Source organism: Alternaria triticimaculans, assembly GCF_023758025.1.
Source record: "Alternaria triticimaculans strain BMP 0046 chromosome Unknown scaffold_6, whole genome shotgun sequence".
In the NCBI taxonomy this organism is placed as follows: Eukaryota; Fungi; Ascomycota; class Dothideomycetes; order Pleosporales; family Pleosporaceae; genus Alternaria; species Alternaria triticimaculans.
The window spans coordinates 458,775-482,430 of NW_026055963.1; the positions used below are offsets into that span (position 1 = coordinate 458,775).

At 50.2% G+C, this 23,656-nt stretch overlaps 10 protein-coding genes across 10 annotated transcripts; 4 read left to right on the top strand and 6 right to left on the bottom strand.

Annotated features, from left to right (window-relative positions):
• Nucleotides 1-255: 255 nt before the first annotated feature.
• Nucleotides 256-648, bottom strand: J4E78_005047 (uncharacterized protein; the record flags this gene model as incomplete). Its single annotated transcript, XM_049365669.1, has 1 exon — nucleotides 256-648. One exon carries the CDS (start codon nucleotides 646-648, stop codon nucleotides 256-258), a length of 393 nt encoding a protein of 130 aa, XP_049222384.1.
• A 1,891-nt stretch (nucleotides 649-2,539) lies between these two features.
• On the top strand, nucleotides 2,540-3,474 carry J4E78_005048 (uncharacterized protein; the record flags this gene model as incomplete). Its single annotated transcript, XM_049365670.1, has 4 exons — nucleotides 2,540-2,749; nucleotides 2,808-2,969; nucleotides 3,027-3,354; nucleotides 3,416-3,474. 4 exons carry the CDS (start codon nucleotides 2,540-2,542, stop codon nucleotides 3,472-3,474), a joined length of 759 nt encoding a protein of 252 aa, XP_049222385.1.
• A 3,049-nt stretch (nucleotides 3,475-6,523) lies between these two features.
• On the bottom strand, nucleotides 6,524-8,186 carry J4E78_005049 (uncharacterized protein; the record flags this gene model as incomplete). The annotated part of the gene is made up of 2 exons (XM_049365671.1): nucleotides 6,524-8,053; nucleotides 8,106-8,186. The coding sequence occupies 2 exons, from the start codon at nucleotides 8,184-8,186 to the stop codon at nucleotides 6,524-6,526; spliced, it is 1,611 nt and encodes a 536-aa protein (XP_049222386.1).
• Nucleotides 8,187-9,801: 1,615 nt separating this feature from the next.
• Nucleotides 9,802-11,163, bottom strand: J4E78_005050 (uncharacterized protein; the record flags this gene model as incomplete). The annotated part of the gene is made up of 1 exon (XM_049365672.1): nucleotides 9,802-11,163. One exon carries the CDS (start codon nucleotides 11,161-11,163, stop codon nucleotides 9,802-9,804), a length of 1,362 nt encoding a protein of 453 aa, XP_049222387.1.
• A 1,190-nt stretch (nucleotides 11,164-12,353) lies between these two features.
• Nucleotides 12,354-13,616, top strand: J4E78_005051 (uncharacterized protein; the record flags this gene model as incomplete). Its single annotated transcript, XM_049365673.1, has 3 exons — nucleotides 12,354-12,641; nucleotides 12,763-13,404; nucleotides 13,458-13,616. The coding sequence occupies 3 exons, from the start codon at nucleotides 12,354-12,356 to the stop codon at nucleotides 13,614-13,616; spliced, it is 1,089 nt and encodes a 362-aa protein (XP_049222388.1).
• Nucleotides 13,617-14,820: 1,204 nt separating this feature from the next.
• J4E78_005052 (uncharacterized protein) lies at nucleotides 14,821-15,436 on the top strand (the record flags this gene model as incomplete). Its single annotated transcript, XM_049365674.1, has 3 exons — nucleotides 14,821-15,174; nucleotides 15,228-15,344; nucleotides 15,395-15,436. The coding sequence occupies 3 exons, from the start codon at nucleotides 14,821-14,823 to the stop codon at nucleotides 15,434-15,436; spliced, it is 513 nt and encodes a 170-aa protein (XP_049222389.1).
• Nucleotides 15,437-16,032: 596 nt separating this feature from the next.
• Nucleotides 16,033-17,618, bottom strand: J4E78_005053 (uncharacterized protein; the record flags this gene model as incomplete). Its single annotated transcript, XM_049365675.1, has 5 exons — nucleotides 16,033-16,292; nucleotides 16,364-16,847; nucleotides 16,900-17,186; nucleotides 17,243-17,518; nucleotides 17,579-17,618. 5 exons carry the CDS (start codon nucleotides 17,616-17,618, stop codon nucleotides 16,033-16,035), a joined length of 1,347 nt encoding a protein of 448 aa, XP_049222390.1.
• Nucleotides 17,619-18,532: 914 nt separating this feature from the next.
• Nucleotides 18,533-19,805, bottom strand: J4E78_005054 (uncharacterized protein; the record flags this gene model as incomplete). Its single annotated transcript, XM_049365676.1, has 3 exons — nucleotides 18,533-19,150; nucleotides 19,211-19,603; nucleotides 19,662-19,805. The coding sequence occupies 3 exons, from the start codon at nucleotides 19,803-19,805 to the stop codon at nucleotides 18,533-18,535; spliced, it is 1,155 nt and encodes a 384-aa protein (XP_049222391.1).
• A 541-nt stretch (nucleotides 19,806-20,346) lies between these two features.
• J4E78_005055 (uncharacterized protein) lies at nucleotides 20,347-21,129 on the bottom strand (the record flags this gene model as incomplete). The annotated part of the gene is made up of 2 exons (XM_049365677.1): nucleotides 20,347-20,482; nucleotides 20,534-21,129. 2 exons carry the CDS (start codon nucleotides 21,127-21,129, stop codon nucleotides 20,347-20,349), a joined length of 732 nt encoding a protein of 243 aa, XP_049222392.1.
• Nucleotides 21,130-21,688: 559 nt separating this feature from the next.
• On the top strand, nucleotides 21,689-23,501 carry J4E78_005056 (uncharacterized protein; the record flags this gene model as incomplete). Its single annotated transcript, XM_049365678.1, has 6 exons — nucleotides 21,689-21,980; nucleotides 22,042-22,140; nucleotides 22,199-22,360; nucleotides 22,419-22,583; nucleotides 22,641-22,965; nucleotides 23,027-23,501. 6 exons carry the CDS (start codon nucleotides 21,689-21,691, stop codon nucleotides 23,499-23,501), a joined length of 1,518 nt encoding a protein of 505 aa, XP_049222393.1.
• Between the last annotated feature and the right edge of the window lie 155 nt (nucleotides 23,502-23,656).

A 23,656-nucleotide genomic window follows, 5' to 3' on the forward strand; every position in this document is an offset into this window, starting at 1 on the left:
GATCTGTTGATCCTAAAGCAGGAACGTAGTCACCCTAAGACGATGCAATGCGAGGCTGGCAGATACAGGCTTCCATGACTCATGTTGACAAGAAGTAGAATGGGTGACTACATAACTGCTGTGTTGAACAGAGACGCTCTCATAAAATTAGCCAGAGGTCCTCCATGCCACATGGATACGTGGTCTCTAAGCTCTTTTACATTTCACCACGCCCTTCGAAAGATCTCCGATACAATACTTAGCGTCGCCTGAGAGCTAAGCAGTGAGCTTCACTGCTCTCTTCTTCTTCGGCGATCCATTCCCGGCGTCGCATGAGTTCCTGTTCGTGTGGCCAGGATTGCAATACCAATGCCAGTTGTCATCCTCATAATTGATCGTTCCGTAATCGTCCCAGAATCCGCCAAGCTGGTTGGTATGTTGGTACGGAAGCTGATCGCAGTGACCACCAGCAATGATTGCAGTGCCACCTACGGTGTTGCTGGCTTTGGAGAGGGCTTCTGCTTCAGTATTGCCCTTACCGACTTGGCAATACGGGGAACTAAATATCGCAGTGCCGACAGCTGAGCCGTAATCCATGTTTACGGCAGCTAGCCAGAGGGCTTGGGTACCAGTCGTGGCGTAGATGGCTAGGAGGAGTGATTTGACCATGTTGGGTATGCTAGGATAGGTATCAGTACATATTGATCCCAGGCTGTCCTTTTGACTCACTTGAACAAGGCACTCGGATATGCGACAGCGATGGAGGGTAGTGGAACAACCGTATCGAATGTTGAGGACTTTGATAAGCTTGGGGACAGAGACTTAGTGGGCTTATATATGCTTTTGCATCGCCTTCTAACAGTTGTCTTACAGATATACGAGATCCCGGCAAAGGACCGATTGCATCCTGCTTCTTACGCCTCGCGTCTGATGATGCTCCATCGTAATGTTTGGTCCGATCAACTGCTCAAGCACCAGAGCAGCTCTTGTTCTCTGCCACATCAATGGGCGTCAAGCGGCCCGGTGTCACTGCCTGCATACGTTGCCTGTACACAGCCTCGTGCTGAGTTCGTTGACCGCCACTATTATACTATGACATCGCACTGTTATACCATGGCCCAAAGCGTGCAACTTAGACATGACGCGTCAGTCATGAGCCTAAGTACGTCCGTGCAGCTGTCATGGACTGGCCTGTCAGATATTAGAGCAGCTTATCCGACTGTATCCCTAAAATAGGCTGATATGATAACATTGCCTCTTGCACGACCATGACTGCCCCGGTTTTGCGGACGCTGATGTCGCAGCGGTCTTTCATCATCATGTCATTATGTGAACAAGTGGAAGCACGTAGCTTTCTTAATTCCATTGCAATTCGACCTTCTCACTTCGATTGAATTCATGAAAGTGCCATAGACGACAGCCGCTAAAGAGATGAAGAGTTTTATCTGTCACCGCCCTCGTATTTTCAATATTCACTATACACTGATACTTGCTTGAAAGGGCAGCACACTGTGTCGGTCCGGCGTACTCATATCTAGTTCATAGATCTAATGAACCCTAAGGGTTACCGCTTTTCATGTCACACCGATCATCTGCGCTAGATCCAAGAGGCGAGTTTGGTTTTGATCACCTCAGACTTTCAGGCAGATAATGCGTTCGTGTGTATTCGCATGTTTCTACCAAGAAACATTAGAGGCTTCTGATGCTAAGCTTTTCGGTGTCCTTCGCAGATATTCATGAGCTCAGCGACATCTCCATAGCATGCAGCCGTCTTTCTTCGCACGTAGATTGTGGCTGTAGTAGCAAGCTCCTCATGTTTCATCAGGAATGAAGTCACCCAATCGAAGTTGCTCGTATTCTCGAACTCGGGTCTTGTTGATCACGATCTCGGAGCGTCCGACTACTAACGTCCGGTTCGGCCCGATTTGGACAAGTGAAGGTTTGATCTACTGCAAGAAGCCGCGTGAGGCACGCTTCAACCCACAATTTTGCAGCCATGCCTCGGCACATGTGTATACGTAATGTGTTGGCAAGAAAATTATGGAAGATCGTTTATTCCTTGTGGTGATCTAACAGAAGGTTGAACCATGTACGGCATGCACTTCTAGCGCATGAATTCGGTGTCGGGGCTTCAAATAGCCCCGGCTAGGCCCAGGAAGGAAAACAGATGCGTCTCGATTGTTTGATCGTCATTGCCGCTGTATGTTTGGATGCCACTGTAGGCAAATACACAGGACGCCTAGTCTAACATCCGTTCTATCGATTTCCCGCTAGCACGGACTCTTCATTCCGTTATGAATCGAGTTAGGCTGCAGTTGCAGGACTACTATGCAGTGACCTCCGATGTTCAAGCTTCAGCTTAAGCCTCGTGTAGCTTAGTGCACCTCATATGCTCAGTTAGTGCCTACATCGATCGAGCACCAGGAGAAGGTACAGAGTATCGAGGTCACTGCGGGAATAGTCACGTCGACGTCTGCGTTGTATAAAGACAGGCTGGAGCGCTGCAGACAGAATCATCAACATTCACAAGCTTCAACAAACAGTTCCAAGCGAATCCAACATGCCATCACCTGCTTATCCCATCGCTCTTGCGGCTCTCATTGGGTCCGCGCTCGCAGACATCCACAATGTCAATCTTCCCTCGAACTTCTTCGATGGTCCACAGAGCGGTATTGGATCATGGTACCGTGCCTCTGCCGGCCAAGACTCGACAAACGGCAAGAGTTGGTGTGCGTACACGTACTATAACAGCGATCCTGTCTTTGCTGTGGTAGGTAACAACCCTTTTCAAGATCTCTGGAATTGTCACTAACGAGAACGATGCTCAGTCCCTAAAAGCGATGGGCGGCAAGACCTACAATTCGGACCCAGCGGGTTGGAAGGCAGCAACGCAAAAGTACTGTGGTCTCGAGGCGACTGTTAAGGATCCCAAAACTGGCAAGCAAATGCTTATGTACATTGGCGACGCATTTGATGATAAATATGTCCTTGTAAGTAATCTCCTCGAGTACTATTTCGCAAGATCACTTAGTAACACGGTTCATCAGTCGCCGGGGTCTATCGACATCATGATCGACGCCTTCTCGAACATCCACGGGAACCCCAACGGTAACAAGAACGACGTCATCAAGGGTGTGGAGTGGCAGCTTACAGGACGCGTCAACACGAAGTATGCTGCGGATGGCGCCGTATGGCCAACAAAAGCTGGAGCAGCACCAACGACTCCTGCTCCTACAAAGATGCAGACTTCTGCTTCACCAAAACCGTCTGCCTCTCCACCTGGTGGTGGCGAAGGTGCGAAGTGCAGTGACTCGACGAACTGTAATTCTGGCATGACATGCTTAGCACCTGATGGTGTCTGCAGCACAGCCGCTTGTAATTGGGGGTTAGATCCTCCTTCCTTTGGCTTTTGAGACTTACTAACCAAAATTTTCAGATGTACCGGATGGACCTGTAGTGCTTCGTCGCCGTGCCAGAAACCAAACACGTGTGTAAACGGCGCCTGCGCAGCTCCGACCACCGGCGCCGTAGGTGCGAAATGCAGTAATACGACAGATTGCAACTCTGGCTTGACATGTTTGAGCCCCGATGGCGTTTGCAGCAGCGCGCAGTGCAACTGGGGGTGAGCGATCTTTACGTGTGCGACGAGTCGTGGAAAACTAACTTGGATCTACAGATGCACTGGATGGACCTGTGATGCCTCGACGCCATGTCAGAAGCCGAACACTTGCGTAAGCGGCAGCTGCGCCGCAGCTTGAACGATGCTCATAACGTGATCTGGCCCACCTGGACGAACTTCGTACGATCAGGGCTGCTATATGGAGGTACCCTGCATGAATGGACATGGTCCTTTTGGAATATTGCAGAGATGGGAAGACATGGTAGAGTTGAAATAGTGGTACGTCTGGCCATTGTTTGCGGGTTGCTATTCCATTGAGAGATGCATTGAGGACATACGAATACTTAGATACATATGGAATACTACTGCCATATCTCGTTCACGACAACATGCATAGACACTCACCGCATCTTAAGCATCACGATATAAATACACATCAAATTTACCTTGAAAGGGTCTCGACTTTAGAATGTCCGAATGGGGAAGGTCGGAGATGCAGGTCCGTCTACACGACCAATTAGGTGTAGCGAGCTTCAGGAACCGAGGACGGGGGGACCCACTCACGGCCCGTTCACGAAAGGATTTTTGTAAGGCGTACCGTTTATCTGGGGCATGCTCGTATAGCTCCCTGGTGCCTAGAGGTGTTTTTCCGTGCAGCTGTAGAAATAAGACAGTTCGCCCCGTGCGCATTTTAACACACCTCAGTCACAACAACCTAAATCAATTGACTATGCGTTTCTCCTTCCTCGCGCTTGCGCTCGCCGGCTCGGCCGCCGTGACAGTCGCAGAGAGCGAATACGACCGCCCCGATCTTGCGGACACATACTGGGACGTGAGCATTTCTACACAGTCCGGTCGCCCAGGCTACAGCATCCGCGACTTCAACGCTACTTTCCATTCATCAATCACCAATGTCATTGAGGGAAAGTGTCACTACAGCTTCGTGCCACAAGGAACCAGTGCGCCTGCCGAGACGGATGTGTGTAGCACGGGATTGAAGTATGAATGGGACTGTAAGTCATCTTGATTATTCTATCTGCCGGACATCCACGTCTGCGAAGCTCAGTGCAAGAGGCTAATTTTGGTGCGATAGACACGAACGTTACGTTCCTGGAGCAAACGCTCGTTATGGGTAACGACAATTTTTGGATTTACGGACTGTCAAACAAGATAGAGACAACTCGCAGGAGCGATGGCATGAGCAGCACGACCAAGGGTAATGGCAAGGTGGATATCAGCCATTATTGTATCAAACCCGGATCGGGGACCTACAGTGGATGTGGATACGCTAACGGCTGCGTATCCACGAAATGCAACAACGAGAAGACAGGTGCTGCTTAGGCACAGGCTAAACGACCTAAGTTAGCAAAGAAAGTATTGTTTCTGTAGAAGTAGTTTTTCGTCGTAGAGCATAAAAGATTTAATATAGACTAACCTCTAAGCGACTACATAGAATTCTACTACGTTTTAAAATTAGCGTAGGTTCTATACCTCTATTCTTGCCTCTCTTTTCTCTTCTTGCTGTAACACTCTCTACTCTATTTTTGCCTCTTCTACCTTCTCTACTATCTTTCTACTACCTTACTACGTGCTATAAAGCTCTCTACGCTCTCTTCTATAATATTAATACCTATTATCTATCTCTAAGTTTATTAAGTTTACAACTTTTGCTATTAAATTCTATTAAATATAGTCTTTGTGTCTATAGATTTTAGTACTAGCCTTATAGCTTAAGCTAACTCTAGAAGCTTACTTAATAGCTTAAGCTAACTCTAACTAATATAAGATAATAGGCTATATATAACCTATACTTAATTAGATATTATATTAGAGTTTACTAACTAAGAAGAAAAATCTAGAAAGTATAATCTTATAATAGAGTTAGCTAGTAGAGAAGATAGATATACGTAATTAGTGTATTTACTATATATTACTAATAGTCTAGAGTTAGACTAAGATAAGAACGTAGCTTAAGAAGTATATAATAGGCGTAATTATATAAGAATTTTAGTAGTTATAGAGCTACTTACTTAGTAGCTTAGCGCTATCTAATTAGCTATCTAGACTAGCGCTATAATAGTACTTCTCTCTTTAGATAGAGCTCTAATAATATAATTAATAATACTAATATATAATAGCTTTAAAATAGTAAATTTAGTAAGTAAATTTTTTTTTTATATCTAATCTAGTTTAACTTTAAAAGTTTTAACTTTACTTTAGCTATATTAAAGTAGTTATTACTTACTTTACTATTAAGCTTACTTATAGCTTATATAGTACTTAAAATAATACTAATACTTTTTAGTATATATAGGTAATAGCCCCGCACTAAAACCGCGCTAGCTCTTCCCGCAGACTCTGCATATCTCGCGCAAACCTATTCATCACCCGCACTTTTACGACGTTACATCAAAATCTAAGCACGCATTTGCATCTAGACAGAATGGCGTTTAGATTTACGCCCTTCATTTAATCTACTTGCCCATATGCAGCTTCTGCCACGCGTGCCCCGAGTTCGGTGGCATCGCCATGGGTCAAGCCCCTTTCCTACACCCACACGATGCCCGGCGTTGAGGCCACACTACCGGGGGTAAGCACTTGTTACACGCCCGTCACATCTTTGGCACCATGACAAGAACACCCTGGGCTCTGGACTACTACAGGCTGTTATCATTTTCCACATTGGCCTGCAGCCGAATGGTTCCTTCACGGCGGCATGCTGTATGTGGGTATGAGCCATGTATGCTCTTTAGAGTACCTGTACTTTCATGTCGGGCTGTGTCAAATCACTGGCTGATACACGCCTTGATGATCGGGAACTCGGCTGACATTGGACTGCAGATGATGCATGTGGCAAACGAATGATATTGTGCGCTATCATCAATCCGAAAACTGAAGCGAAATAGTGGTAATAGTACTACCACGCTAGGGCGAAACGTCTGAACCCGTTGAGTCCTCCATGAAGGTCTCCACATTGCTCTCCCAGACAGTGGATCCGATCTGCTCCACGACCTCGATCAGCTCTTCCACCTTCTGGATGCCAGTTCCCCTGCTGACAACTGGTCGCAAGAACGCGCCACGGGTATCTCCGCCAGCGTAATCCACCATGAACCCCCGATGCACGAGCTGCGCCGCTATTTGCTTCGTAACTTCCTCATTGCGACCAGCATCCTCGCTCAACCGTCCTCCTTCTGCATAGTAGAAGCACACTTGGCAGCAAGGTGGCGGGTTTGGGCTAATCAAAACGAGATTTGGATGATCTTCCACGAGCCTTGCAAGATATGCAGCGGTACTGAAGACTGCGTCAACCTGCTTGGCATAGCCCTCGTAGCCATGATACATCCAACTCAGGTACATCTTCAATGCATCGCCACGACGTCCGCACTGCATGGTGAGATCAGCCAAGTCAAACACTTCCTCCGAGCTATCAGCACTGTGGAAAAGATAGCTCGCGGGTAATGTGTTGCTGGTGTGGAATTGACGTATATCCGCGCTGAGCACGAAGGAACAAGTTGCGGGTACGCCCATCATCTTGTGTGGATTGATGGTGATGGAGTTGGCCAGATGACTTCCGTCAAGTTTGTACTTGTGCTTTGCACTGAAAACAGCGGGCCCACCCAGAGAGGCATCAACATGGAGCCACATGCCGAAGTCCTTGCAGATAGCATGGAGTGGGCGAAGATTGTCGTAAGCGCCGAAAACGGTTGTTCCGGCAGTGGCGTTCAAGAAGAAGGGTGTGAATCCTTCAGAGATGGCATTCTCAATACAGGACCGAAGCGCCGCCGGATCCATGCTACGAGTCGTTGGATCGGCAGGGACCGCAAACACCGACGACATGCCGAGACCAAGCATCAACCCAGCCTTTTCGATGCTGTAATGACCATTGGCTGAAGTGAAAGCGGCCAGTCGAAGCCCACCAGCACTGTTGCCCAGCTGCTTCGTCTCGGGGAACAGAGTATGACGTGCTACTAGCATAGCAGTTGCATTGGAGCCTGATCCTCCTGAGGTGGTTACGCCGCCTGCGAAAGCCCCATTCAGTCCGAACAGGTTCGCGAGAGCGCGTGCGGTGAACTTCTCAATGACGGCTAGTGCAGGCGACACCTGAAAGGTGTGGACCTGGGTGTTGAGAGAGGCCAACACTAGTTCAGCTGCTAGACCTGGTGCGTCGGTGGAGCCGTAGAGCTTGCTCATGAAACCTGCATCCCAGGTGTTCACAGAGTAGCGAAGGACTTTCTCGACTTCCTCCAAGAAGCCCTCCTCAAGAAGCCCAGCAGTGGGAAAGCTCAATGCCATAAGCCTTTGCAGCTCCCTCGGGTCATGCTGCTCGACCAATGCCTTGCGCAACCCCTTCTTGTTCACTCCGTTGGAGTGACCATTCGGAAGGTCATTGGGAGACTTGTGGTTGTCTGCTGAGTGGATGAAAGGGATGATCAGATCTTGGACTTGGCCCAGCAACTACAAATGTCAGTGAAATCTCCCCTACACAGGTGCAGATCGGCATCCTAACCTTCTCGACCTCTTCAGAACGCGAGGTCAAAATATGGGCATCTGCGGTAGGGTCGGTGACGTGGGTAATGGCAGGACTCATGATGAAGTATTGCTGTGTCGAGCTTTTGAGTCGCCGAAGGTTGAAGAGACCTCCCTTTTAAGTCTTTTCGAAAACATTCCCCGGCTACTATGAAGCTCCTCTCGATGCATAGAACGGACATGATCGTCAGCACAATGCGGTAGGTGCTGATGATACTCCTCGCCTATGCAAAGATGGCGTTCAATCAGTTGAACGTACGCTACGCTTCACTGTCAAGCGATCTGACAGCTCGGAACTAACCATCCCGGTGAGACTGCGGTTCACGGTCGAAAGTAGTTGTGCGACGGTGATCGTACTTGCATGTGGCTAGGAGAAGCGTGATCATTGGTAACATGCACATTGCTCTCGAAACGCATCTTCCTGAAAGCCAAGCTATGGCGTCTGTGCAAGCTTCATGCGGTGCGGCCCGGGGTCAGCGGAAGCCGTGCAGAGATGTCGCAAGCACGTCAAGCAAGCTAAGCAGTTTGTGTTTCGCATGCCTTTGCCCTGATCAAGCTAGTATTTGACCAGAAGAAGAATGGTCGCGAAATGGCTGGCCAAGCCAGCTTGCTCGTTGCTGTTTCTAACTTCGCCCCGCATGCTGCATGTCAGAACTTTCCAAGGATTACGCGACCGACACAAAGGAACTCTAGACTCGTGGCCAGAAGTTCATGTAACACAGTAAGGCCCACCACTAGCGTCGCGTCCTTGTCTTACTTCCCTTCTCGCCATATGCAACTACATTGGTACCAGATGGGGTATCGTCGACTGTCTGCGCGCCAGGCTAGGTTGCAGCAATCAGACCAGTCATCTGGGACGAAGCTCCGGTCCGAACCTCCATTGCATGAGCAGGTACTACGACAACGCATGTAGTACAACGCGATGTCTCAGCCACCACTATCAACAGTCTGCTTTCGCGTACGCGTACGTCCACCAACGCTTGTCAGAGCCCCATTGTTGAGCCTGATCGATATTTCGCGAGAAGCGCACATCTCCATCGTTCAGAGTTACGACAGAACTCCAGAAGCTTACATTGAGTCAAGCGCTCAAAGTCAGTCTGATATGGGAAACCTCGGATCATTCATCGTCGTTTACGCTTGCCTTGGAAGCCTCTAAATGGCATTCATCGAAGCCTCGGTTCGCGCTTTAGGCCGCACCTGCATATCTCATGGCGGGTTGACGCTTCAGCATATGCATGGCCTAATTCGATTTACAGCATGACCACCTCACGGAGGTCGCTCCTAGATTGGACCCGAGAAACATTTAGGCTAGACCAGCGGGTGGTCTTTGTGCAAAACCTTCCGCATGGGACGCCTAAAGCTAAGGTAGCAGTCATTTCATCTCGCATAATGCTAACAACAAGACAGTACTCTTGAGTACCAAGGTATTCCATGCGGCAGCTACGGAGCCATCGCTCAGAACGGATAATGATCAGAGTCAACCAAGACGCGTCACTACCACCATGGATCACGAGCAAATGAGGACCGTTTGCATTGTGGTAGTGAAAGAATGTATAGGTCAGTCTACTAAATTCAAAAGAACCAGGGTAACTGCATGCCCGGGCTTGATTCATCTCCACAATCTAGACCGAAGAGGCATACCTCAGCGATCTTTCTACGAGCTTCAATGCGCACTCTCAATTCCCGATGTCTTCCTGGCCACCCTGGAAAAGCTTGACGAGCTCACGCAGCTGCTGCATGGGCATATGGCACAGCCAATCACCATCAATATGCCCCTTGAGCATATTGACGCACAACGCCCGGTATCGGTCATGAACGACATTCTCAGGCACCGTCTGGCCAACACCCGTACGCGGCGTGGTCAGAACCTTTTCTCGGCCATGCATGAGCCGGAAGTTGTCCCAGACGTACAGGTCTCCCGGCTTCAACACAATCTTGAGTTGGTGGCTTGGACGCCTCATGATCTCCTCAAACTTCTGATGCGCGAGCCGATGGGCTTTGTAGTCGGCATACGGGCTGCACAGGTAGCCAGTCAAGTTCGGATGCCAGCGCACGCGCTTCACGCGATCTGGATAGCCTGGGTGCATGGTGACAGCCGTGTCAGTGGTGGCTTGATACAGCGGCTCGCCGTAGAATTTGGACACACGCCCGAACGCTACGGGAGCGTTGCATAGGTGGCGATAAGACTCTGGGTCCTCGCTGCGCAGCGTCTCGAGCGCTTGAAGGGACGAGATCCACGTGTTCTCACTGGTACCTTCGAGGCCGTAGAATCCCTGGACTTGGATGGGGTTGTCGTAGAAGGCATGGTCAGTGTGCGGCAGAAGAATTTGGGTGGTGTCGTAATTGGGTAGTCCAATCTTGCGATTGGCATCGCCGGAGTGGCTCGATACGTTGAAAGTCTGATCGGCACCGCGAATTGGGTGGACGAAGACAGCACCAAAAAGACGTTTGAGGACTTGGGTGTTGATGTTTTTCTTGTGGCTGTGCTCTTCTTCCATGTTCGGAGCGGGAAGATCCACGATCTTCACAATACCGGGCGCGGAGGAGCCCAGAATTCGGTCGATGATGGAAAGAATGGTTTCCTCAAGATCCTTGGGCTCGAGCTCTCCAGCGAACAGTTTCGAGTAGGATACCTCTGGGATATGCAGACTGTCAACTGTCCAACCTTTGACTTCGGCTTGGGCTGGCGAAGCGGTAAGGTCGTCGGCTGGAGCAGCTACCAGAGGCGCCATGACACGAAGCCAAGGAAGCGGGATCTGAGTATTGACTCCATCCTTCCAGCTGATGTCAAGCGTTTCCTTGAGACCATAGCTTGAAGTGCGAACCTTCTCGACTTGGGCGAGTTGGAGCGGCTGCTGGCACATTGCTGTCTCGGCATTCCGGGCTGCACCGTTGTCGAAACGAGCATCACGGAGCCACTGAGAGTGGAAGGTGAAGCTCCCATCTGGAAAGTCGATAGTGACTTTGTTGCCATTGGTGCATTTCTTACACATGGTGGCCCTCGTGACAGAGGACTCCAATGTGTCGATTGAACCCATGGTTGGAGGAAGTGAATGATGGGTGATGGTTAGATCAAAATTATGTTATGATTGAAGACTGAAGTCGGTGAAGCTTCTTGATCATGGATGGAGAAGCACATCTGATGGACTCCTGTTTAAATGAGTTCAATGGCGCAGTATGGAATCACTGATCAACCTCCCCACTGATTGAAAGTAGTGGCCTAATCTAGCGATGATAGCGATGCAGGTGAGATTCTCCGCACTTGTCGTGAGGTTTGACGCCAGAGACGCTTGTGTAACGTGAACCCACCGGTTGTGGTGAAACCTTGGAAGACGGAACGCCAAAATGTCGACCTAGTACCGCCATAAGCACTTGAATCCGGGCCTTGCATGTCAGCATTACGGCTGGCTTGCATTGCACCAAATATCTCAAAGGACTATAGCTGCTGCATGAGCGACTCGGCCGCCCCGTAGAATCTGGTGTAACCGCCGAGTCAACCAAACAGTGGCCAACGTGCACCTCGTGATGCTGGCGTGCTTGCCAGGATTAGCATAAATTAATTGATCTCGCATACAGGAAGATGAACCATGGTCGGGCGTATCCGCAGTAATCTAGCGTGCGGCTGCCGCATGCATCTTTCGTACATCCATGGATTCGTTCCCCATGGGGACGTCGGTTGGGAGAAGGTACGTAGCGCCTTTCGGTGGCATCGAGCATGATGAGCAGATCGGTTACACGATTATCGACTCCTCATCAGCACTCGACGCGTATGCATCTCCTTTGGTTTGACATGGCACCGGGTGATACTGTGGATCGTCGATACCATGCATCATCAGCGTCTCGCGCAATCATCACCCAAACTGCCTCATCATGCCTACATGCTATTGGAAGCATGAGATTGAGGCGCTTCCACCCTTTATTTCGGTAACACATGCATGCCGAATTCGCACTGCCTAGCTCTAGCATACGTCGAGACTGCTTCACTGGTGCAGAATGACGTGGAAGTGAGACACATGAGCTTCATACGGCTTGCAACGATCCGGTTTGGAATACGCTGGCGCAGATTGTACTGGTATTGACTTACTATTGACGTCACCGTCATGTCTGAGCTTTCATATAACATGAATGATCCATAGGAAAACATAAGGTGTATCTGTGTATCAGAAACAAGCTTTGACGTACTTCATTCAATCTCCACTTCTACACTCCATTCACATCTCCAATCAACATGGCCAACACTCAAGTTCTGACCTCATCGGCTGAGCCAACAGCTCAGGGCGTCATCAAAACATGGGCAAACAAGCCTGATCCTGGCCTCATCAAGACCATCGACTTCAGTGACTTCTTGTCGGGAGACGAGAAGCGTGTGAAGTTCTGCCTCAGCGAGCTTCATGAGGCCTGTGTTGAGCATGGGTTCTTCCAGATCATCAACCACCCGGTATCTCTCGAGACTCAGAAGGCCATTTTGAAGGCTTCTGCCGACTTCTTCGCACTTCCACGAGAGGAGAAGGGTAAAGTAGCCGCCACAAGTAGCTCTTAAGATATCTTGCTAACTTATTACTAGTATGTAGCCTTCTTGCTATGCTTTGCTAACGCAGTTCTAAGACATCTTATTATTCGTGCTAACAGCTTGATAGGCAAAGCTAGATCAGCGCCAGAACGATCACAACCGGGGCTACCAGACTCTTCTTTCGCAAAAGTACAAGGAAGAAGATACGGCGCCAGATCTCAAGGAGGGCTACTACGTTGGTCCTGAGCTATCTTGGGACCACCCGCAAGTTGTGGCTGGGAAGTTCGCCCACGGGCCGAACTACTGGCCCGAAAGCCTGGGACAAGGTTTCCAGGATGTCTGCATGGACTACCTTGAGCAACTCAACTTCCTCAGTGTTGAAGTGCTGCGAGCTGTCTCCATGTCGGTAGACGGCAATGTCGAAGAGACCAATGAGTTCATCAAGCACTTCACTGAAGGGCCCATCACCTACTTCAAGATGAACCATTACCCGAAGCCACCCCGGATGGACGACATCGGCCAGAAGGGCCACGGCGAGCACAAAGACTTCGGCTTTGTCACTCTCCTCCTGCAAGACGGCAACCCCGGTCTCGAAGTCTGGGACGCGCCGTCTGAGTCCTGGATCGACGTGCCGCCTACGGAAGGCGCCTTTGTTGTCAACCTTGGCAATCTGCTCGAACGCTGGACCAACCGCAAGTACCTTTCGAACGTACATCGGGTACTCAACTTCTCTGGTACTGACCGCCACTCTATTGCGCACTTGTACCACGTAAGTTCAACTACCAAGATTCAGGAAGTGAGGCAGCCGCTAACGATTCGTAGGGCAACCCTGACTACATGATTGAGGCTAAGAAGTCGTGCTACGACCCCGCCGTAGGTCCAGAATTTGGGCCCATCAGGATTGAGGACTTCGTCAGGGGTAAGTACGATGAAGTGTACGCAAGAGCGGGTGTCATTCCAACGGATCATAAGGCGCATTAGGCGGAGAAGTGTTCAGTGGCTGAGCGGGTCGTTTCCTTGTCTTTCTTTGTTTACTCTCACTCGCTAAGATTGCTTCGGCCCACCAGGAAGTCATGTTTTCCTTGGCTTTTCTTTGCATGTAGACGGCAAAGGTAGCATACCAATAAACATGTGTTTACGTCAAAGAAGTTGTCTTATCACACCACATCATGCACTATCAAGCCCTCTGCCATTAAATCCGTATCATCAATAAACACGTATGTCGGGATACATCTAGAACTAGTTGTGGGGTGAAATTGGACCTTGAAAGCTACATCAGCTTGGGCAGCGAGTAAACCCCGACTGTTTCCATTGTGTATACTCCAAAACGAGAACCACTTTTAGTTTATGACGCTACTGGCCTCAAACTTGGGTCGAAGAATGTGGGGATGAACGCCCGGGTACGGACAGAAACCGGTGATTGCATGCTAAACCTGTATGTCCTGCCATGTCTTTTTGACGCCCCTGACGCCTATCTGTAAGACAATCTGTTTCCCCGCATGACGAACTTCGCAATTAGCCTGCAGCTCATCGAGGATTCTGGTTCGATCGACTGCAGGACATGTAAGCTTCCAACTTTCACTCAATGTATCAGACCCATGCTGATCGCTTGGTGTGACCCCTACACGTACCCATGTATCACGACCTGCATAGCTTGGCTCATCATGAACGGCCGAGTATCTCGTAATGGAGACTTCGACGGTTTCGGCTGCAATTCCGTCAGCCGAGCGTGCGTTTAGGCGGTCCGTTATTGGTCTTGTGCATTTGTATGCGTACACCGCGGCATGGAGGTTCGTATCACCACAGCTTGTAGTGTCAGCTCTAGCATCGATCGCAGCCGATGCCTGCGATCTCCGTGAAGGTAAAGCATCATATCAGTGCGCTGAGTAGTTGGTATGATGTCACGTCGAGGGGATTCTTGACGTGCAACATCCTGGACATCGCTCATCTTCAGTAGGATCGAGGTTTTCGTAACGGCGATCTTGATGAACGAACTTTGCATGCTAATGTGTGTGCCAATGTTCACTCAATAGCATTTTTATGATGTCATTGACCAGAGCATCCGTGCTATGAGATTGTCACCCTCAATGACACTCCTGGACGACGTATAAGAAAGCGAAACAGCATCTTATCAATCTCTTCCTACGGCTTGAGTATCTTCAAAGAGTCTTAAGTATCATCCACGATGCCGTCTTTACTTCCCCTCCTCATCACCCCAGTCACGCAAAAGGTCGCACCGATTGAGAGTCTTTTGACAAGTCTTTTGCCGAAAGTGGCCAGTGGCCCACCACCACTGTTCGAGCCGACCACCCCGGCAAAAGACGGGCCGGAGTGCATTCAGGACTGTTCATCATGTGACATCACATACCCGGAGAAGTTCAAGATCAATGAGACCGAGAATTTGTACGGTACTGTCATGCCTTGGGAGAGACATCTCCTCGTTGCGACTGGCAAAGCCAATTGGATCAGCAATTTCATGAGTGAGGAAGGCAGCATCGGAGAAGCCATAGCCAAGACACATGGACATATGGTCGAGAAGGTAAAATAAACCCCTCCACATCAAAAGCGATGATGCCTAACAAGAGCCTCTAGAAGTTCATGCTTTCCGCATCCAACATCCCCGTACCGGACTACAGCGTCAACAAGAATCCCGACGACGAACCAATCTCTTCTGTCCTCCTTCTCCCAGCTTTCGTCATCGTTGATTGCGTCACACCATCCCGGACACCAGATCTCATATCACACCTCGTCAACCGCAGCCCATGCAATACCTCGTCATTGCTTCCGCTCAACTCGCTTAGCGTGCCGCCAGAATCCGGACTGAAGATACGCTCATGCCCACACGACTACCTCATCTTACTGTGCAGTCACCGGACCCGCGATGCCCGGTGCGGTCAATCTGCACCACTCCTGAAGAAAGAATTCGAACGCCATCTCCGGCAACGAGATTTGTATCGCGACTCGCTTGACGAGAGACCCGGGGGTGTGGGTGTTCACTTCGTCAGTCATTTTGGTGGGCACAAGTTTGCCGCAAATGTCATTGTGTATCGTCGGACACCGTTGCCATTTCATGGAGCAAAGGAGAGTACGGATGGCGCTGCATCACTTCCACTGAGAGAAGCAAAGCAGTGTATATGGTTGGCGAGAGTTCGGCCTGAAGATTGCGAGAACATCGTTCGGTACACCATTCTGCAAGGAAAAGTTGTCAAGCCTGATCGGCAGTTGCGTGGTGGGTTCGACAGGGAGCGTTGCGTTACGAGCTGGTGATGATTTGGGTTTCTTAGTATCGCGATTTGTCAATCATTGCAAGCGCCTTTCGCCCATAGTTCTAGTAATGAATGATATGATATCGTAATACTGTTGTAGTCACCCATGTTTGAATGCCTTGTACTTTGACTCACCACCAATCTCCTTGGGCATGCATCGCATCCGCCAGCTTGACAAACCCGGCAATATTGCTTCCCACAAAAAGGCTGGGTAAGTCTTCCGCGCGCATATCCGTGTAGTTTTTGGCGGCTTCAATACCGCTGTGAAAGCATGATTCGACAATGCGATACAGTTCAGCCTCGACCTGTGCGGCCGGCCAAGCGATGCGCTGGCTGTTTTGCACCATTTCGAGCCCTGACACTGCCGAGCCGCCAATGTTGGCACCCTTACCTATGGATTGGATCAGCGAGTTGATGAGACTTAGAGTGGTGTTGCCAAAGTACCTGGAGCAAACCACACACGTCCGTTCGGATTATCTGCCCTGCGCGATTCGAAGAGTTGGATAGCGTCTTGTGCGCAGCCCATGTTGCTGCCTTCGGCGATGAAGCGACAGCCAGCAGATATCAGTGCTTCTGCTTCGTCTTTGGACATTTCGTTCTGCGTGGCGGAGGGTAACGCAATATCGACTTCCTTCACATGCTTCCAGGGTCTTTCGCCTTCGAGATGCTCGAACCTTTGACCCTGCTCCATTGCCATGATGTCGGAAAGTGGAAGGCGTTTCTTCTTGATAGAGGCGATGAGGGCGATGTCGTCTTTTGTGAAGCCTTCCACAGAGATAGCTTTGAGCGTCCCCTTACTGTCGGACAGAGTAGGGACGACAGCACCCGCATCAATGGCTTTGATAGCGGCATACTGTGCGACATTTCCAGAGCCTGAAATCGCGACCTTCTTGCCACGCGTAGACTCAGCGCCATCGGAAGCGTATTCGATCATCAAAGAGACGTACTGTGATTGTACTGTTAGCGAGTAAATCAGGCCTTTTCGGTGCTTGACGTACATGAACCAGCCCAAAGCCAGTTGCCTCAAGCTTCATCAGACTTCCACCAAACGCATCTCCTTTGTTTGTGATGCAACCTTCCCACCTCGTAGTCGCCGCCTTGAATGCGCCAAACATCCATCCCACTTCGCGCCGTGTACAGCCAACATCACCAGCAGGCACGTCCGTATCAGCTCCAATGTACTTGCTCAGTTCGCGCATGAAAGACACGCAAAAGCGACGAATCTCGTGATCAGATTTGCCTTTGGGGTCAAAGTCTGACCCTCCCTTTGCACCACCAAGATTCACTATTGCGATGGTCAGAAAGATCTGGACATTGACTGACTGGAGATGTAAGACTTACAGCCTGTCAAAGCATTTTTTAGGGTTTGCTCGAGCGAGAGAAACTTCAGCACCGAGAGGTTGACGGACGGATGAAACCTCAGTCCGCCTTTGTACGGCCCCAGTGCTGAGTTGAATTGTACACGATAGCCGCGGTTGACTTGCACGCAGTTCCTGTCATCCTCCCAGATCACACGAAATTGAATGACGCGTTCGGGAACAGCAAAGACTTTAAGAGCATCTCTGTACTCTGGATGCTGTTTAAGCACCGTGGAGCCATCGAGCGATGACGCAAGGTCTGAGATGCGCGTTAGCAAGTTACGCACATCGACGATGGATATGAAGGTTCAGTACGCACCATTGTAGGCTTGATCAAACTCCGGTTCGAAGGAAGCCATGTTGCAGATACCGAAGACAGGATGGATGGAAGGCTAAAAGCGAGGGTTGCGCACTCAATTATGTACAATGAGCCGGCGACCTACGCGTATTTGTATACTCAAAACGTTTGTTCAGAACGAGCATAGCGCGCTATTACGCTATCGACCATGGCTGTCTGCAACATGCAACAGTGAATGCTGACTGCAGCATGTTGTACCATGCGAATCAGCGCTGTCCAGTAGGCACATGGGCGTTGCATCCCTCGGGTCCAGATGTTGGCAGGGATGTGTTGGCATCTTCATCATTAGCGAGGTCATCACCCAGTCGGCGTGTATGTTGATAAGAGAGATCATTAAAGGCGTCTAGGAGGGAAAAGGGGATGAGGAGTTGTGGCTGTTGAGCACGACCCCACTCTGCAGTGGCTAATGCCGAGGTATCCCAATCGGGTTAGCGTCTGTTGTCATCCCCTTTGTCGCCCTGGCCCCGATCCCCAAGTGTCATCGCTCACCACCGTACCATAAACGTACGTAGCAACAACGCATCTCGACTTTAATCGTTCCGAGTCTGACTTAATATTCCTCACAAGAAGATGCCGCAAGACCCTGAGCCAAGTTGGGTTGACTGTCTCGATCATGGAGACGCAATCGTCATAGCTTCGACCTGGCATGCTCTTCCCACAGCGGACGGAACGAATCTTCGAGTGGGCTATCGCGCATCTCAACCCTTCCTTTTGCCGTCTTGAATAACCGCGGTAGCCCGGTCTTCTCGAAAGGTACTCCATCTCGCACCATAGCAGCCAGACCCTTACTCGACAACAGTATCTGCGGCATTCCGTGACCATTGAACCCCGCGATGATGAATTGTCCTGGTTTATTTGGAACTGGACTAATGTGCGGCATGAAGTCTGCACTATAGCCCATGACTGTTCAATGCGTTAGTTGCGCATGGGCAGGAGACTACGATACTTGCTTCCAGTCCACACCTTCTTTGTCTGCGCTTGCGTATCCTCCCATCCGCGGAAGTGGCGCTGCATGTACCCGTCGAAGTAGGTCGTTGCTTCATCAACAAGCTCGTCATCGCGCACGGTGTCGAACCAGCGCTCAGGCTTGTGCCAGAACCGCTGCCTTGCGCCTCCAACGATGATGCTTCCGTCTGCTCGGGGAATGAGATAGTCGTAATTTCGGCCGTCGAAACGAAGGGCGTAAGTGTTGTTGAGATGTGGTGCGTGTTGCTTCAATGCGCTGTCGATATGGCTGCAGACGCCGCGGATCGGAGTTATGCTTCGCGTGTATTCGGGCAGAACTTGGCTCGCGTAGCCGTTGGTGGCGTGGATGACCTTTGTGGCTTTGATAGTGCCGCGCGATGTTTCTATTATCCATCTTCCTGCCTCGTCCGTCGTGTCGGATACAGACGTCACTGGTGTATTTGCTTGAACATTGAGCTTATGGTCTTGCTCGAGTAGCTTCGCTAGCAATTGATGCACCATCTTTCGTGGCCACAAGTGCGCTGCAGTAAAGCTGACAGCCAGCTGAGCGCCCTTGACTCCCGATACCTTCGGAAGAACAATTAGCCTTACGATTCATACGTCTTTATGAAAGACAAGCGTGCTCACCCTCTCTGCATCTTCTTTAGAGACACAAGCTACGTCTCTTAGTTCGACAATATTATCCCTCCTTAGCATCTCCCACGCCGCCTCCGTCTGCCTGGCATGATCGGCATCCAGATACACATCGATCGCTCTCGTAAGATGTAAGTCACAGTCCAACTTCTCAGCCTCAACAAGCTCTTTGACTGCGTACACATTCGCCGCTTCAAAATTTGTAACTTCCGCTGCAGCGCTCGCACCATCCATGGATACATATTTCGAGACGTTGAAGTAAAGGTCTGGCTTTACGTGCCCGCCATTGCGACCAGTGGCACCAAAACAAATCTTGCGAGCATCTAGAATGAGGACAGATTGCTTCGGGGACGACGAGGATGATGTGAGAATATTATAAGCTGTCGCCTAGTAGATTGCAATCAGCACATATGCGTTCGGAAATCAACTCGTGATGTAGACGTACAACCCCGGCAAATCCCGCACCGATGATTACAATGTCTGCCTCAGTGGAAAGGTCATCCGTACTCAGTAGGTCATCAAGAGGATTGGATACAGAAGTCCAGAATGAGTGTACGGGATCTGCTACCGGTGTGCGGTCGCTCTTCATGTTGCGATATCGATGTGTGCTGCATAAACGTACTTGTACCGGATCGCAGAAGACTGCCTATCAAAACCAAGGCCACAAATATTTTGCCCAAACGACGGTCTGACATGGTTACAAGAAGATAACAGAGCGTTTCCGACAACGGTACACGGGTATGCACATGATGAGGCACGGAGATGGCCGCGGCGCAAAGCGCGCTGGTGGTTCCCCCACTTCCTGAACATCTCAACGTCTGGAGTCTTCCAGGGTGTTTAGCGAGCTGTACTCCATGATTCATTCTTATCGATGATAGAGTGGGGGATGTGCTCGATAACGGCGGCGGAGAACATTTGCCGAAACGTAGATCAGCAAGGGTGATTACTCGCTTCGCTGAGGAGATCATGCACATATCATCCCATAAAGTATACGGAGATGTTTAGCGGCGTTCTGGGCAATCCTTCTGCACGACGATGACTTGGCATGACTGTTCAGTACTCTGAGTTTCTGCAGCTGACTAGACCGCGTGAGACGTCTTGACATCGCTATGTTTCGGAATACAAACGGCTTAATTTGAGTTGGCAACAGACGCAGCTATGATGCCACGAGCCATCTCAGGAAAGGAATCTGCGGTGACGTCCATTTCGCCGAAGAGATTGTCGCAACGAATCTTCTCCCATATCGTGCAATATGCGGCCTTGAATCTATTGCCCGGTTAATGGAGCTGCGTAGGTAGACGGATAGTGTCTACTCACCCGTGAATCTTAGCAGCCGCAACATCCCAGTTGTGCGCAGCTGCAAACCATTTCTCATCACTGCCCAGCTTCTCCATCATCATTTGATATACTTTTGGATCCGGTTTACCAATCTTGGCCGTGTCGCATGAGATGAAGTTCTCCTTGGGCATATGGATATCATTGTGCGTGAAGTAGCCTCCAACACGCTCCACATCCCCAGCCGTCAACGCCCACACCGTGAAGCCAGCATCCCGAAGCAGTTGGAAGCACTCCGCAACACCAGGTCGCGCTTCAAGCTTCATGTACTGCTGTAGGATGTATTGCAAAACCTTGTCGCTAGCGAAAGTCTGGGGTTCCTCGATGCCGGACATGTATAGCATGCGGTAAAACAAGCTGCTGAAGACGTCGCGGAATGCGATGTAGCGCCCGTTCATGCTGAGATAAGTGTACTCTCTTTCGGTGACTTCAATCCAGAGGTAGCCGAATAGTCGTGGTTTGATGCCTTCGGCACGCATCTTGTCGCCTAAGCAGAGGTCCAGAGCGTCGAATATGGCATCATAAGAGACGCAGGTGCCGACAATATCGAACACTACATGTTTGCTGGATTTAGACATGACGGTAGTGTTGTGCCTCGAGGTATTGGATTTCCGTCGTGGTTTATGAGGCCTTGGGGTGGGTGGTGGTAGGAGCTGACAGCAGACCGTGCTTGTTGGTCAAGTTCGCATTGTTCGGATGGCTATGAGGAAATACAGTATGCCGTAGTGATATTGGGGCAGAGTTGAACGAACTGTCGGGTATGATAAGCGCTGCTCCACTCGCATCTTGGCCAGGTAGGGGCCTTGTCTTGGCGGACTCCGCATCATACCAGCATTGCTTCGGGACACGCCCGCTCACAATCCTGCTGGGATTTGCTAAGCTGATAGAGATAGATAGAAAGCGGGGTCATGATTTCGCAACAGTGGCGGTCTGATTACGTCGTGAGCAGGATCGCGATAACATCGAGCTGTTAACGGCTGCCATAAGAATACATGGCGGGAAGGCTGCAGCCGTTCGAAATAGAACTAATGTATATGCTGTGAGTCTGCTGTCTCTGTCAGTTGTCTGGCTTCACTATTCTTGTTTTGTTCCTCGAGTGCCCTGCCATCCCCCTGCAAGCCTAAACGAACGAAGACCATGGCTTCCAAAGATGGCGAAGCACTGGATTTGGCACAACGAATTGCCTCGGATCCAAGCGATGAGAAAACTCCAAACATAAAATATGGAGAGGCCGAAGACGCGGCAATCATAGCAGCACTGCAAGGCTATGTGCCAGATACTGTAGAAGAAAAACGCTTGGTCCGAAAGATTGACTTCATCTTGCTCCCGATCCTTTGGTGGATGTACATACTTGCCCATCTCGACAGGAGCAACATTGCCAACGCCAACGCGGCGGGCATGAGTGAGGAGCTTGGCCTATCGGACAATCGTAAGTTTGCCAATACAGACCACACAACACTGTTGGTGGTGAAGAAGCTGACGGTGGGTAGAATACGCAATGCTCGTATCTCTCTTCTTTGTAGCCTACGTTATCTTCGAGGTTCCTTCGAACATGATCCTCATGAAGGTGAAACCGTCGATCTATTTGTGTACGTGTACCTAATCAGCCGAGCGGTAATGAGGAAGTACTGATAATTGCCGGTTCAGCCACGATTGTATGGGTCTGGGGATGCGTAGTTCTCGGAATGTCGCAGACGAAGAGTGCAACAGGACTCCTCGTTGGACGTTTCTTCCTGGGCGCAATCGAGGCAGGACTGTATCCGGGCGCGTTATTCATCCTGACCTGCTGGTACACGAAGAAGGAAGTGGGTGAGTACCTAGCCTCAGAGTCTCCGGGATCTGAGATGTGGCTGACATAATCCCCCAGGCAAGCGCTTTTGCATCTTCTACACCTCCGGCTGCGTATCTCCAGCGCTAGGTGGTATCATGGCAGGTGCCATCATATCCAGCCTGGACGGTGCTCGTGGTATTCCGGGCTGGCGATGGCTGCTCATAATCGAGAGCATCATTACTATTGCCTGTGGCTTTGGGCGTAAGTAATCTCCACAAGCCGAAGGAGGGAACACTGCTAATATGCCCGACATGTTAGTGTATTTCATCCTTCCCAATTGGCCAATCGAATCGAAGATGCTTTCCCCAGAGCAACGCCTTCTTGCTCACGTCCGTATCCTCCGCGATCGAGACCAATCTTGGGACACCGACGAGGCAACTCTCACCCCATTCCAAGCATTCCTTGCAGTGATTAGAGACGGACGAACATATCTCTTCATGATCATCTACACCTCGAACTGTCTGGCATTGACTGTCTCGTATTTCATCCCGACCATGCTTCGAGGAATGGGCTATACGAGCACCAGTGCCCAGTGGATGACGGTACCCATCTGGAGTTGCGGGGCTGTGTTTCAGCTGTTCTGGTAAGTAGACCCTTGCAAAGGCACGGTAAGAGACATCCATTAATCGCACACCCGTTGATAGGTCCTGGACTTCGGACAAGACTCAAGACCGAAGATGGCACAACGCGGGATTACTTGCCTTCGCCGGAGTTACTACTTTAGTAGCTCTCCTTGTCAGCAACAATACAGTCAAGTATGCCATGCTGTGCCTGCAGACGGGTGCGATGTACACAACGGTTCCTCTGATTCTCAACTGGACAAGCGAGGTCATGTCCCAACCAGCACGCAAGCGATCGATAGCCATCGCGCTGGTCAACTCCTTTGGTCACACGAGTTTCATATATGGCAGCTTTCTGTGGCCCAGCGCTGAGGGACCACGCAACTTGAAGGGATTTGCCGTATCGACTGCCGTTCTATGGCTTGGCGTGTTGATCGCTGCATTGATGCCAGTGGTTGCGAACTATTTGCCGAAGCCGCGATCTGATGGGGTGTTGCGCGGACATGAGGTCCACCTTGCTGACAACGACTCGGAGCAACTCAAGAAACGGGATGAATAATCTGGGACGGACCGAAAGGCAGACGGGAAGATGCGTTCGATGGGAAAATGAAGCGAGGTCTGGTAGCGAAGATGGGAAGGAGAGATTCGAGGACCGGGGTCAGTGACGTCAAATGGTCTATGCTTATCATAGGCTTGCGGAACGCGTGTCGGAAC